General features: G+C 49.7%; 1 protein-coding gene across 1 annotated transcript in view; it reads left to right on the top strand.

The window, feature by feature from the left end:
• Nucleotides 1-12,213, top strand: part of RBM20 (RNA binding motif protein 20) — a 211,612-nt gene that overhangs the window by 174,006 nt on the left and 25,393 nt on the right. The window contains exons 8-9 of the mRNA XM_060102461.1: nt 6,290-6,369; nt 8,339-8,987. Coding sequence (XP_059958444.1) covers nt 6,290-6,369; nt 8,339-8,987 — 729 coding nt within the window. The remainder of the gene's footprint in view (nt 1-6,289; nt 6,370-8,338; nt 8,988-12,213) is intronic.

Below are 12,213 nucleotides of genomic sequence, written 5' to 3'. Positions count from 1 at the left end.
CTCCCCTATGAGGTGTGTAGGGTGGATAATAACAGTAATTAAAATAGTACAACAATAATAACAAGAATATATACCTTTAATTGAGTCCTGGGTGAAGTAATGTGCCAAGCACGTTAATACATTATTTACTGCGATCCTGGCATCAGTACTGTCAGACAGGTATTATTATGTCAGTTTTACAGATGAGGAAACTGAGCCTAATAGGAGTTCAGTAACTTGCCCAAGATCATAGTTACTGGAAGAGCCATGATTAAAACCTAGGACTGCTTTGGTTTTGCACTGTATTTGCATCTCTATATTGTGTTTTTATAATCTCTGTTGTCCATGTGAAAAACAGAGAAATCAGGTAATTTGCTTACAGTCATCCAGTCAGTAAGCAGCAGAGATGGTATTCTAATAGAGCTTATCAAACTTCAGTGTGCATACAAATCACTTATGGATCTCATTAAAATTTCTGATTCAGTAGGTCTGAGGCAGGGTGGTGATTCTGCGTTTCTCACAAGCTCCCAGGAGATGCTGATGTTTCTGGTCCTCAGAGCACACTTTGAGTGGCTAGAAAACATTGTTCCTGACCTTTAGTAAGGATTTTCTGCTTCCCAAGCAGTCACACTGCCTCTATGTGAAGGCATCTCAAGGCATAAGTTTCCACTGCATAGAAATATGTGCATTGTGGTCCCTATGTTGACCTGAATCAGCTAGAACTTTAGCATAATGGCTAAAGTGAAAAAAAGGAATGTTTTCACTCATGTAACTGAAAAGACCAGGAGTAGCCCTGGCTGCAGGCATGGCTGGATTCAGGGCCCAAATGCTATCATGAGGACTTGGTTTCTCTCCACTCTGCTTTCGGTTTGCTTGGCTTTGTCATTGGGGTCTCCCTGCGGTGGCCCCTGACAGCCCCCGGCTCTCTCCTCCAGGCGGCGCGATGGCTTCAGTGATTCCAGCAGCTCTGGCGCCTCAGCCTCCCATTTCCTTCACCAAGAGAAAGCTGGAGTTTTTCCTAGTAGCTCCCACAGAAGCCCTGAAAGTCCTTCCAATCAGGCTAGCTTTGGACATGTGCTCTTCCCTGAGCCAGTCTCTGTGGCCGTGCTGTGACTGGCCAGGCCTGTGTCACCTGCTGTGTCCTGGGAGCAGGCTGCAGAAGAGAGGATGGTTCCTGGGGAGGCAGACAGCAAAGCGCTGTATCCACATGTGTCTCTGGGCCAAAGGGCTACCACATGGGGTCCAGCCAGGGCTTGCAGAGGTGGGGGAAATCTTGATGGGTCTCTGTTCTGGAACTTTACCTTTTGCTCACCAGGCAAAATGGAGGGAGAAGAAGGAGAGATTTTAAGGCATTTTCTCCTCTCCTCTCTTGAATATTTCCTCATGCCAGTAATCTTGTCTCACTCTTTGTGGCAGAGATTTTATTCCTCAGGGCGTTTGGGGCAGAAACTTTCACGTAATAGGTGTCCAACAAATGTGTGAAATGAATGAGAAAGAGAAAATCTGAAGGAACAATAAAAAGTGAGTGTTCTCCTGCCTGCAGACCTGCGTGACAAGACTGGTTATTCTATAGAGACTTCCCCAGAGTCACAGTGTCTTACCGGCAGAAGGGAACTTGGAATAGTTGAAACCTGTGTGTTCCGGTCACTCCATCAGAGAACTGTCAGGGGGTTTTCAAGTCCTCTTGCCCAGATGTTCTCATTTAGTGGATTGGGGTGGGACTGAAGCTCCCAGGTGGTTTGGGGACAGCGGGCCTGGTTTCAGAGCCACTGGTAAATTGCCAGCCTCCTAGCCACAGAGATGGTCCCTGGCCCTGGGAAGCAGTCCTGTGAGTGGTCCATGATGCTCTTGGTTAGGAAGAATAAGTCAGCAAATGATGATTGAGGGTCTTTTCCATATTGCATGTGGTGCCGAGAGCTACAATGAATATGAGGATGGTCCTCACTTGGGGAAAGTTTGCTGTCTCCCTTGTGATTATTTTCCCAAACACAGAACAGCCTCCTGGGGCCACTGTCAGCCCAGCGCCCCCTGAAGTTCCTTCTGTTCAGGTCTCACGGCCCCGGAGAGGCAGGGAATGGGGTTATTGATCGCAGCCATTAGTGGTACAGGGCCCCGCATGGAATGAGCGCTCCACGATGACTGGCTGGAGAGATGGAGGGATGGGCTGACGAGAAAGATCATGACAATCTGCAAATACTATATGCTGGGGTTGGCGAAGATAAACTGGGGAGATAAACAATTCTCGTGATTTCAACCTGAGTGCATACATACGGAGCTCCTAGAAGTTCAGTGGCAAAAGGCAGTGTGACTTGCTTGTGTAAAGAAGGGAGAGATTCCTGAGTAGGGCCTTGAAGGATGAGGCAACTTAACGAAACAGAGAGGGGGTTTCTGGGCAGCAGTCGGGTGAGAAGAGATGTAGAGCCTGGAAAGCACACTCATGTCAGAAACAGTCAGGGCTGCTGGGACAGGATCTGGCTCTGACAAGTTCAGGGCTCATCTGGAAGGTTTCAGCATCTTCCTGGGACTCTGGAGACATGTAAAACAGCCGCGGAGGGGTCCGAAGGCACAAAACTCTCTAGCAGCTTCTTTTATGCTGGCCCAACATCCGACTCCCTCTGAGGGCACACTTCCCTGGGACTGTATGGGGCTTGGAAGCTCACCCTTGTCCTAAAGTAGCAAGATGTGTTGACCAAGAGCACTGTGGATGGTCCCCTGGGGCTTGTTGACAGTGGAAATGGATTCACCGTCGGGGCGGGGGGTGGGTTCAATATACCATTCTGTCTACTTTTGTGTGTGTTTGAAATGTTCTACAATAAACATCATCGCAGACCTACTCCGTTCTCTTCCGTTTCCACTCCCCTGCAGCAATTACAGCATTATCGTACCTGCCTCCTTTATACCTTTAACCACAGGATAACGAGGCCAGGCCTGAAGAGGAAGACTGAGAGGATTTTCTTAGAGTGAAAAGTTGATTCTGTTATTTGAAAGTCTTTGGCCACTTCTGACTCCTTCTCAGATGGCAGCTGGCAGGGTGTTTGAGCCAGAGAGTGCCAACAATTTGGAATTATCACTTAAAAGAGAGAAACTGACCTCTGGTCCTCAGAGAGGGATCATAGTGCCCGTGTCCGCCAGCCCCAGCGTATAGTATTTGCAGATTGTCATGTCCTTTCTCGTCAGCCCATCCCTCCATCTCTCCAGCCAGTCATCGTGGAGCGCTCATTCCATGCGGGGCCCTGTGCCACTAATGGCTGTGATCAATAACCCCATTCCCTGCCTCTCTGGGGCCGTGAGGCCTGAACAGAAGGAACTTCAGGGGGCGCTGGGCTGACAGTGGCCCCAGGAGGCTGTTCTGTGATTGGGAAAATAAGGGGCAAGGAAATAGTTAAGCCCAGAAGAGGCTCTTCTAGTCCCCAAAGAACTCTGGATGCATCTCTTTGACCCCCGGGGGACCACATTGGGCCACTAGAGGATGTTTCCATCTGTGGTGCTTGATTGGCTGCTCTGCCCTCATCAGGCGGCACTCAGAGGGGAAGGGCCCGAGGGGCTGCTGTCTGTGGTGATGGAGGCTCAGAAGCCACCATGAGCTCCTAGAACACCTCTGGCTCTGACATTGGCCTGACCTGCCCGTCCCTGCAGGTCTCAACCCCACCACCCATGCTACCCCTGGGTAACCGGCAAAACCTCAGCTGCTCCCTGACCAGGCCCCCTCTTCTCACCCCAGGCTCTCCTGGATCTGGACTGGAAGGAACAATCACGAGGATATGAGATTCCAGAGAGCAGAAGAAAAGTGTTGGGGACTTTGGGGACTCTTTTTTTTGCCACAGAAAGTCCCTGATCCAACCCCCTCAGGGAATTTGTGTGTTCTGAAAAGTCGCCATGGTACCTTGTACCCGGTTTGGGGGCACATCCTTTAGCCTTCGCCTATTCCAGCTTGGCAGGGTGAGGACAGATTTGGGACTTGGGATGTGGCCTCCCCGGTGCCAGGAGATCTCATCACACGTCCCTGCACTTGATCCTGATGGCTCCCTCCGGCTTTCCCAAGCTGGCCCGCATAGAGGCAGTGCTGCAGTGGGTCTCCTGGGGACCAGCCATCCCAGGCGGGCCTCTCCCATGATGGTGCAGCAGGCAACTTCCAGCTTGTGGCCCAAGGTGGGGAGGCAGAAGGAAGACCCACTCCGTGGAATCACCTCCACGGGAACCTTCTCGTTCTACCCACAGGTGGTGACCAACAATGCTGGCGGGAGGACAGATGGTCTTGGGCATGGTGGAAGGAAGCATCCTGGGCAGTAGCTTTCTTCTCCGCCCAGGCCCACGGCCCCAGCTCTTTTCTTGCTTAGCCTTCGGTCTCTGCTTCTGGTCCAGTTTAAGTAGCTCAGGTGCTAGTTGACAGTGCAGGGCTTGGGTGATCTGGTTACTTGTAGGTGACACTTCCATATGCTTACAGAGGGTCAACCTTTATAGCTACAGTCAGATAAAAGGGACCATTTGCCAAAAGTGTGAGGCTGCTTTCGGGTGGGTATCCTGACCAGTGCTCAGTTCCTGGGCCTTTTCTTGAACGGGGATTGACTGCCTTCTTGACCTCCTCCCTCTTCACGACCACAGGGCTAGCGGTCACTTCCTTCTCTTTGACGTTCTCTCCTCTTGCATTTCGAGTTGACAAGAGATCCCTCCCTGGCTTGAACGTTTTACATCCTTTCCCTAAGTCCGAGCTCTGACTTCTCCCCTGAAACCACAGGCAGCTCCTCCTTTATTCTCTCCTGAACTGTTTTCCCAGCCCAAGCTTCAGTCTTAACAATAACACAGATAAGCAGCTGTGCGCTCAGAGGACTCACAGAATTCTAGTACCAGCTAATCACAGAGCTTAACTCATATCTCTGGTCCTGGGTTTCACACCTATAAAATGAGATATCTGATGATACCTAACATTTGTATAGCTCCAAGATTTCATGATCCTTTGTTAAGTACGTAGGAAAAGAAATTGAGGATAAAAAGAGCAGTTGATTAAGTTTCTTAATAAAATTTCTTTGTCAAAAGTTGACATCAGGGCTTCCCTGGTGGCGCAGTGGTTGAGAGTCCGCCTGCCAATGCAGGGGACACGGGTTCGTGCCCCGGTCCAGGAAGATCCCACATGCCGCGAAGCGGCTGGGCCCGTGAGCCATGGCCGCTGAGCTTGCGTGTCCGGAGCCTGTGCTCCGCGACGGGAGAGGCCACAACAGTGAGAGGCCCACGTACCACAAAAAAAAAAAAAAAAAAAAAAAAGTTGTCATCATAGACTGAGGGTTTTTAGGTCTTTTTTTTAACATCAGTGTTATTGAGATATAATTCACATACCATAAATTCAGCCTGTTCCATACATTTTAATTGAATGGATGAATTTTGTGTAGTCTTTTGGAAAATGCTTCCATCCTTTCTTCTGTGCTCATGAATTTCTTTTTTTAATCATTTATTTTTTATTGTTCTGTTAATGTGTGGCCAATCTGGGTTTAGGAAAGGGCTTTGGGATTTGGGAGCTGGTGTGGTCCTGTCCTGGCACAGTCATCCCGTAGTAACTTCTGGGAAGGGCAGAGCCTTTGGGTGCCCTGCATCCTCAGCTGTGAAACCTGGCTCACAGCCTGCACTGCCCACGTTGCAGATTTACATTGAGCGCCAAATGACCCCTGTGGAGCCCTGCACTGAAGTCAGGAGTTGCAGGAAGCATGGGGCATAGAAAGGACCTGGGAGTTAAAATGCCTGTTGTCAAGTCCTGGTTTTCTAATGATCTCTGTGACCTTGAATGTGTTCCTTAACACAGCACCACCCCAGGAGTCACCCTAGAACACAATGTGGCTGGTGGCTGGAGCTGTGCCAGGCAGCACTCTGCTTCAGTGACCTCTCTGGGTCTCAGTTTCCTCAGGTGTAAAATGTGGAGGCTGCATGTTAGTGATCTTCAAGTCTCTTTCCAAGTTATAATGCCTTCCTCCCTCCTGCCCTCCTTCCCTCCTTCCTTTCACATTTTAGATACTTTCTTTTATTCGGAAGGAGGTGGGAGGTAGGTATTAACAAATGCTGCTTTTTCCCAGCATGTGGATGGTGAGCCTCAGGCTCCTTCCTTCCCAGCTCAGTGGATGCCACGTGCCCTGGACCACTCAGCCCCACCACCATTCAGCCTTATGCTTATACTCCTCATCCTCTGGATTAAACTTTTTCTTCCCCTAAAAAGGCACTTTTCCCCCTTTGGTGGACAGGGCAATGAACCCAAGTCCTAGCTGCTTCCTTCTGGTGTTTGCAAGGCCATCTCTGGTCTGATGGTGACCCCTCTGACTTTGCCTAGAAACCTGGGAAAACCGTGGCTGCCATCATCCAGGACATCCATTCCCAGAGGGAGAGGGACATGTTCCGGGAAGCAGACAGGTGAGGCCCGGTCTTAGGTCTCAGGGCAGACTCTGCGTCATTGGAACATTCTCCGCTTTCTCTTTCTTAGGGGTATTTGAGTCACTTGTGCTCTGCCCTGGCCTCTGCCTTGTCCATCAGCCTCTCTGGGCCCTATGTTTCCACGTGCCTGATGGAACGCATCAGTCCAGTCCAGTGCTCAGGTTAAACTTCAGAAAAGTTCAAGATGCTAAGCTTCCCCCCAGCTGCTCCTCCTTTGTTGTCAAGGAGTATAGGAGGGGATCTGCTGATATATGGCTCTCAGGGGTCAATGTACACTCTGCTAAAACAGCCTGAAAATGTGTCTGTGTGTTGTGTGTGTTGTGCATGTGTGTTTGGTGTGTGTTGTGGTTGTATTGTTTGTGGTGTGTTGTATGTGTGTGTGTTTGGTGTGTGTTGTGTGGTTGTACTGTGTGTGTTGTGTGGTTGTATTGTGTGTGTTGTGTTGTATGTGTGTGTTCTGTGTGTTTGGTGTGTGTTGTGTGGCTGTATTGTGTGTTGTGTTTTGTGTGTGTGTTTGGTGTGTGGTTGTATTGTGCGTGTAGTGTGTTGTGTTTGGTGTGTGTGGTGTGTGGTTGTATTGTGTGGTGTGTGTGTTTGGTGTGTGTTGTGTTGTATGTGTGTGGTGTGTGTATGTGGTACATGTGTGGGTGTATATGTGTGGTGTGTATGTGTGGTGTGGGTGTGTGTATAGTGTGTGGTGTGTGTGTCTTCTGTTTAGAGCCAGCCCTTGATTTTTCTTGAGCTGAATGTAGGTGTAGAAACATCCATGGCCTGACCAGTCATTTACTCTGAACATCGAGTGCAGTCACATTTCCAACTCACTTCTCCCAGCTGAGGTTGTGACCCTGCCAAGCCGGGGCTACAAGTTCACCACTGTCACTGCCCTATGGAGACAGGCCCTGCAGAGGCCACTGTGGAAAACAGCAGGAGCGGCACCTGGCCGGCACATTCTGTGGTTCTTACCCAGGGCTGCCGCAGATGGCACTCTAACCTCGCTCTAGAGGGCCCGGCCCAGGCTGCTTCCCCAGTGGAGGTCAAGGCTGGTCCCAGTGAGCCACGTCTCTTGTCCCCTGGTCAGTGAGGACTGCGTGCTTTTCCTGTATTTGGGAACCAAATGAAAGTTGCCTGTCCTTTTAGAATGTCAGGTGGATGACTCAGGTGACCTGCTTAATAACAACGTGTGTGTGTGTGTATGTATCTTTGTATGTAGCTGTTCAGGTTTGGGATTTTTGTTCATTTGTTTGTTTTTAATATTATGGTTGTTTGGGTTTTTAAAAAACGTGTGAAGCCACACTGTGACCCTGCAGTTCTGTGGTAGAGTCAGGGGGTAGGTGATCAAGAGGTCTTGCTCTGAACCCTATACGGGCTGGGGTCTTTTTCTGGGTTTCTGTTTCTTCGTCTGATACATGTGCAGGTCAGAGCTCTAAGGATTCTTCCAACCCCAAAATGCCTTCCTAGAAAAATGGAGCCCAAGAGGTGGCCTTTATTTCGGTAGAGGCCAGGTGGAGGGGCGGCTTCAGTCTCATAGTCAAGAGGTCGGCTGATTGAACCCCGGGGTTAGGCAGTCTTGCCCACCAGGCTGGACCAGGGCAACCCGCCCCCCGGCCACCAGGCGAGTCTCCTCCTCCCTGAGCGTAGCTGATTTCCAAGAGGAAGAGAGCTGAGGTGAGCCAGAACAGCCCAATTTTTCATCCCAGTTGCCAGGAGCAAAATGAGTAAAGGGGCAGAAAGCCTCCAGTACTGTGCTCAGGGAAAATCCCTCCCAGAAGCCTGGAGGGAGGAAGAGCTTGTTCCTGGATCTCTCTGTGCGCTCTGCACAGTTGTGGTGAAGCATGTGTGGCCAGGTGGGGTCACGTGCACAGTATGTCTGTTGCAGAGACGGGGTGTATCTGGGGATGGAGGCTGAGGGAGGTACAGATTCTAAAACGGCTCCTTTGCTCCCTCACAGATACGGCCCAGAAAGGCCGAGATCTCGAAGTCCGGTGAGCCGGTCATTGTCCCCGAGGTCCCACACTCCGAGCTTCACCTCCTGCAGCTCTTCTCACAGCCCCCCGGGCCCCTCTCGGGCCGACTGGGGCAGCGGCCGGGACTCGTGGGAGCACTCTCCCTACGCCAGGAGGGAGGAAGAGAGAGGCCCGGTCCCCTGGAGGGAGAACGGGGAGGACAAGAGGGACAGGACGGACACGTGGGCGCATGACCGCAAACAGTACCCCCGGCAACTGGACAAGGCCGAGCTAGACGAGCGGCTGGAAGGAGGGAGGGGCTACCGAGAAAGGCACCCGAGGTCTGGGTCCCCCAACCCGCTCCACTCCGCGTCGGGATACAAAAGCCGAGAAGACGGCTACTACCGCAAAGAGTCCAAGGGCAAATCGGACAAGTATCTAAGGCAGCAGCAGGATGTCCCTGGGAGGTCCAGGAGGAAAGATGAGGCCAGGCCGCGGGAAGGCAGACACGCCCCCCCTGACGACTCGGGCAGGGAAGACGGGCTGGAACCGAAGGGCACCAAGTCGAAGCAGAGTGAGAAGACCAGAACCAAGAGACCTGAGAGAGACCAAGACGGAGCCGATAGGAAAGAAAGCAGAAAGGCAGAGAATGAGGTAATGATGTAATCCCTTCGCCAGGTAAGGAGAGGCAGGTCCCAGGGGAGAACACTATTAATAGAATGGTGATGAGCGTTTATTGAGTGAATGAAACATTTACTGAATGTTTACTCTGTACCAGGCACTGTGCTAAACACTTTATCTCAATTTAATCCTCACGGCAAGCCTATGAGGTAATGCTAGTAATAATACTACCATTGCTATAGATGAGGAAACCGAGGCACAGAGAGTTCAAGTTAGTTGCCCAAGGACACACAGTCAAGAAATGGTGGAGCTGGAATGGTGATCTGGCTCCAAATCCCACAGCACCCTGCTGCCTTTACGAGAAATTAGGCAGGGACGTGATGCAAAGTCCTTCTATTTTGTCTGTTTGTCTAGAGTGGAACGGCCCTGAGGTGTTTGCACCCACAGACTGTTCCGGGGGAGATTAGACCTTTGGTTCGCTCCATCCTCTCTCCTGCCAAAAGCGTGTACCAGTGTTGGGGCTTTGATGAGAGGTGGTAAAGGAGAAGCAGTCACCACCCATTCAGTGATACTGGGCACCCAGGGCTTGATGTGTTTCTCTAGACCCAGTCCACAGTGTTTTCCTTCCACTGGAATAAAAATGCTCAGCAGCTGCTGGCACCTTTCATCCAAGTGCTTCATCCAGGGCTCACAACGTGCTGCATGACTTCAGTTCACACAGTGGGTCACAAGGCGGACTCTGGGTACCAGGTTTATACTCTAGTTTGGCTTGCACTTCTTTCTTGCCAGAGCCGCCTGCGTTTAAGTAGGAGTGGTGGAGGTTGGCGAGGAGGTGGGGGTGGCCTGCACAAAGAATCCAGTTAAAAAATCATGACTATAGATGAGGAAACCAAGGCACAGAGAGTTTGCATATCTTCTAGTCTGATCCAGGAGCTGTTGACAATGACTAAGTCCAAATAAGAATCCCAGGCCTCAACTCCATGAACACTGAAGGGCCGTGCTTTGGCCACGACTTTATTCCTACATGCATTGCCGGGGGGTGTGCTAGGCACAGGGGTTCAAAGATGAGTAGGAAGTAGTCATGTTATGGCAGAGATTAAGTTCTAGTGGGGGAAGCCAACCTACAAAAATAATTTACATACAGTGGGGCCCCTGCTGGAGTCAAGTGGACAGTCAGCTCTGCACAGGAGAGAAGGAAAGCTGCACAGAGGAGGTGACATTTGAGCTGGACATCGAAAGTGGGGAAAAAGGCAGTTTGGGAAGCAGCAAGGGCAAAAGTGAGAAAGGAAGACTTTTTTTATTGCTGATTTATAATATATTAGTTTCAGGTTTACAACGTAGTGATTTTCTATTTTATAGATTACACTCCATTTAAAGTTATTATAAAATATTGGCTATATTCCCTGTGCTTTACAATATATCCTTGTTGCTTATTTTATACATAGCAGTTTATACCCTTTAATCCCCTACCCCTATCTTGACCCTCCCACCTTTCCAGTCCCCACTGGTAACTACTCTTTTGTTCTCTGTATCTGTGAGTTCTTTTCTGTTTTGTTATATTCATTCATTTGTTTTATTTTTTAGATTCCACATATAAGTGATAACATACAGTACTTGTCTTTCTCTGTCTGACTTATTTCACTAAACATAATTCCCTCCAGGTCTATCTATGTTGTTGCAAATGGCATTATTTCATTCTTTTTTATGGCCAAGTAATACTCCAGGTTCTTCATAACAGGGAAGACTGTTTTGATAACCTGGAGATACTCAATGTGGCTGCATCTCTAGGGCATGTTAAAGGGTAATGTTTTTAAGAAGTAAAATCATGGCTCTCATACAAACATAAAATGAATACATGTCAAAAGTATTGTTTAACTCATTAATGAATGAGGGAACCAGTAAGATGTAGAAGGCTGTTCAGAGGGGAATCCAAAGAGCAGGCATATAGAGGCACTCAGTAATGCTGAGGTGAATTTGCTAATAGATGTGAAACTGGCCTCTTCTGTGGGAATCAGTGGCATCTCCAGCAGATAAAGTTCCTTCGCATCTCTATGAACAAGAATCATTTGTACTATTATCGTATTTCTGCAATTTACAAAGTTGTGAAATAGCTCAGTTCAAGCTAATGAAAGGTGCAGACTCGGATAGAATCAGGTACCCTGGAAGGGTGCTAGACAAATGCCCAGCCTTCCATTGGAAGGACTCCCAGCAATCTTTTTGCCCATCTCAAAGTCTGCCACAACTTCCCCTGGCAGAGCAGGGGAAGCACAGGAGATGAGATTAGGGAAGTGGGTGGAGTGGGCCCATGAAGGACCTCTTGTGTGTACTTGAACTGGATCCAGAGGACCTGTGAACCAGTGGATGTTTTTAAGAAGCGTGTCTATGCTCGGAGGTGTCCAAGGGGCTGGTGATGGGTCAGTACCTTGAGAAAAGAAGGAAAGAGAGCAAGAGTTAGCAGGGCCTCAAGGCCTCATACACATACCACCAGTCTGGAACCCTCTGTTCCCCATGGCAAAGGGGCGGAGCTGCCCCTTGGCCCTCCTACCCACACTTTGAGACTCTTCTTTGGTAACTTCTCCTATTGTACCCACCCTGCTTTCACTGGTTTGCACAACATGGCTCATTCATGGTGACGCACACTGTGGATCATCCCAAGAGCCCCTGTTGCAAAAAAAAAGCTTCCCAGAAAGGCCCCGTGGGTTTCCCCACAGTTCTGTCCTTCTAGTAGGTTCTGCCTCTGATAGCCCTAGAGCAGGGTCAGTAGGGACTTGTTGGGGTCCCCAGCAGATTGTTTCTGTGGGTTTGGAGCCAGGCAGCCCAATACCATTTGATGGAATAACAGCAGAACAAAGAGTTTTCCTCACTGATCTCAAACTTCTCTTCACAATCTTGAGAACAACCTAGAACCCACAGGGTTGCCTCAGGAGTCTGAGAACAGGCAGCGACTAAACTTGGGGAATGAAGGCAGCAGGGCTGAGGACAGGGTCCCTGCCTTTCTTATGATATACCAGGCACCTCCCACCACAGGGCCTTTGCACGTGTTCCCCTGCCTGGGAGCCCCTCCCCCACCAAAGTCCATGTGACTCCCTACTCACTGTCACAGTCTCCAAAGTTTATTCCTGGCCACCACATAAAATCACAACATCCCAACCCACTTCTTTTCCTTCCCTGCTTTCTTTTTCTCGGTGGCATCTGTCTCCTTCTGACCTATCCCCTAATGTCTTTATTTATTTTATTTAGAGTCTGTTCTCCCTCCCAA

Source organism: Mesoplodon densirostris, chromosome 1 (assembly GCF_025265405.1).
Source record: "Mesoplodon densirostris isolate mMesDen1 chromosome 1, mMesDen1 primary haplotype, whole genome shotgun sequence".
NCBI classification, from domain to species: Eukaryota; Metazoa; Chordata; class Mammalia; order Artiodactyla; family Ziphiidae; genus Mesoplodon; species Mesoplodon densirostris.
This window is presented reverse-complemented; position numbering and strand designations above follow the sequence as displayed.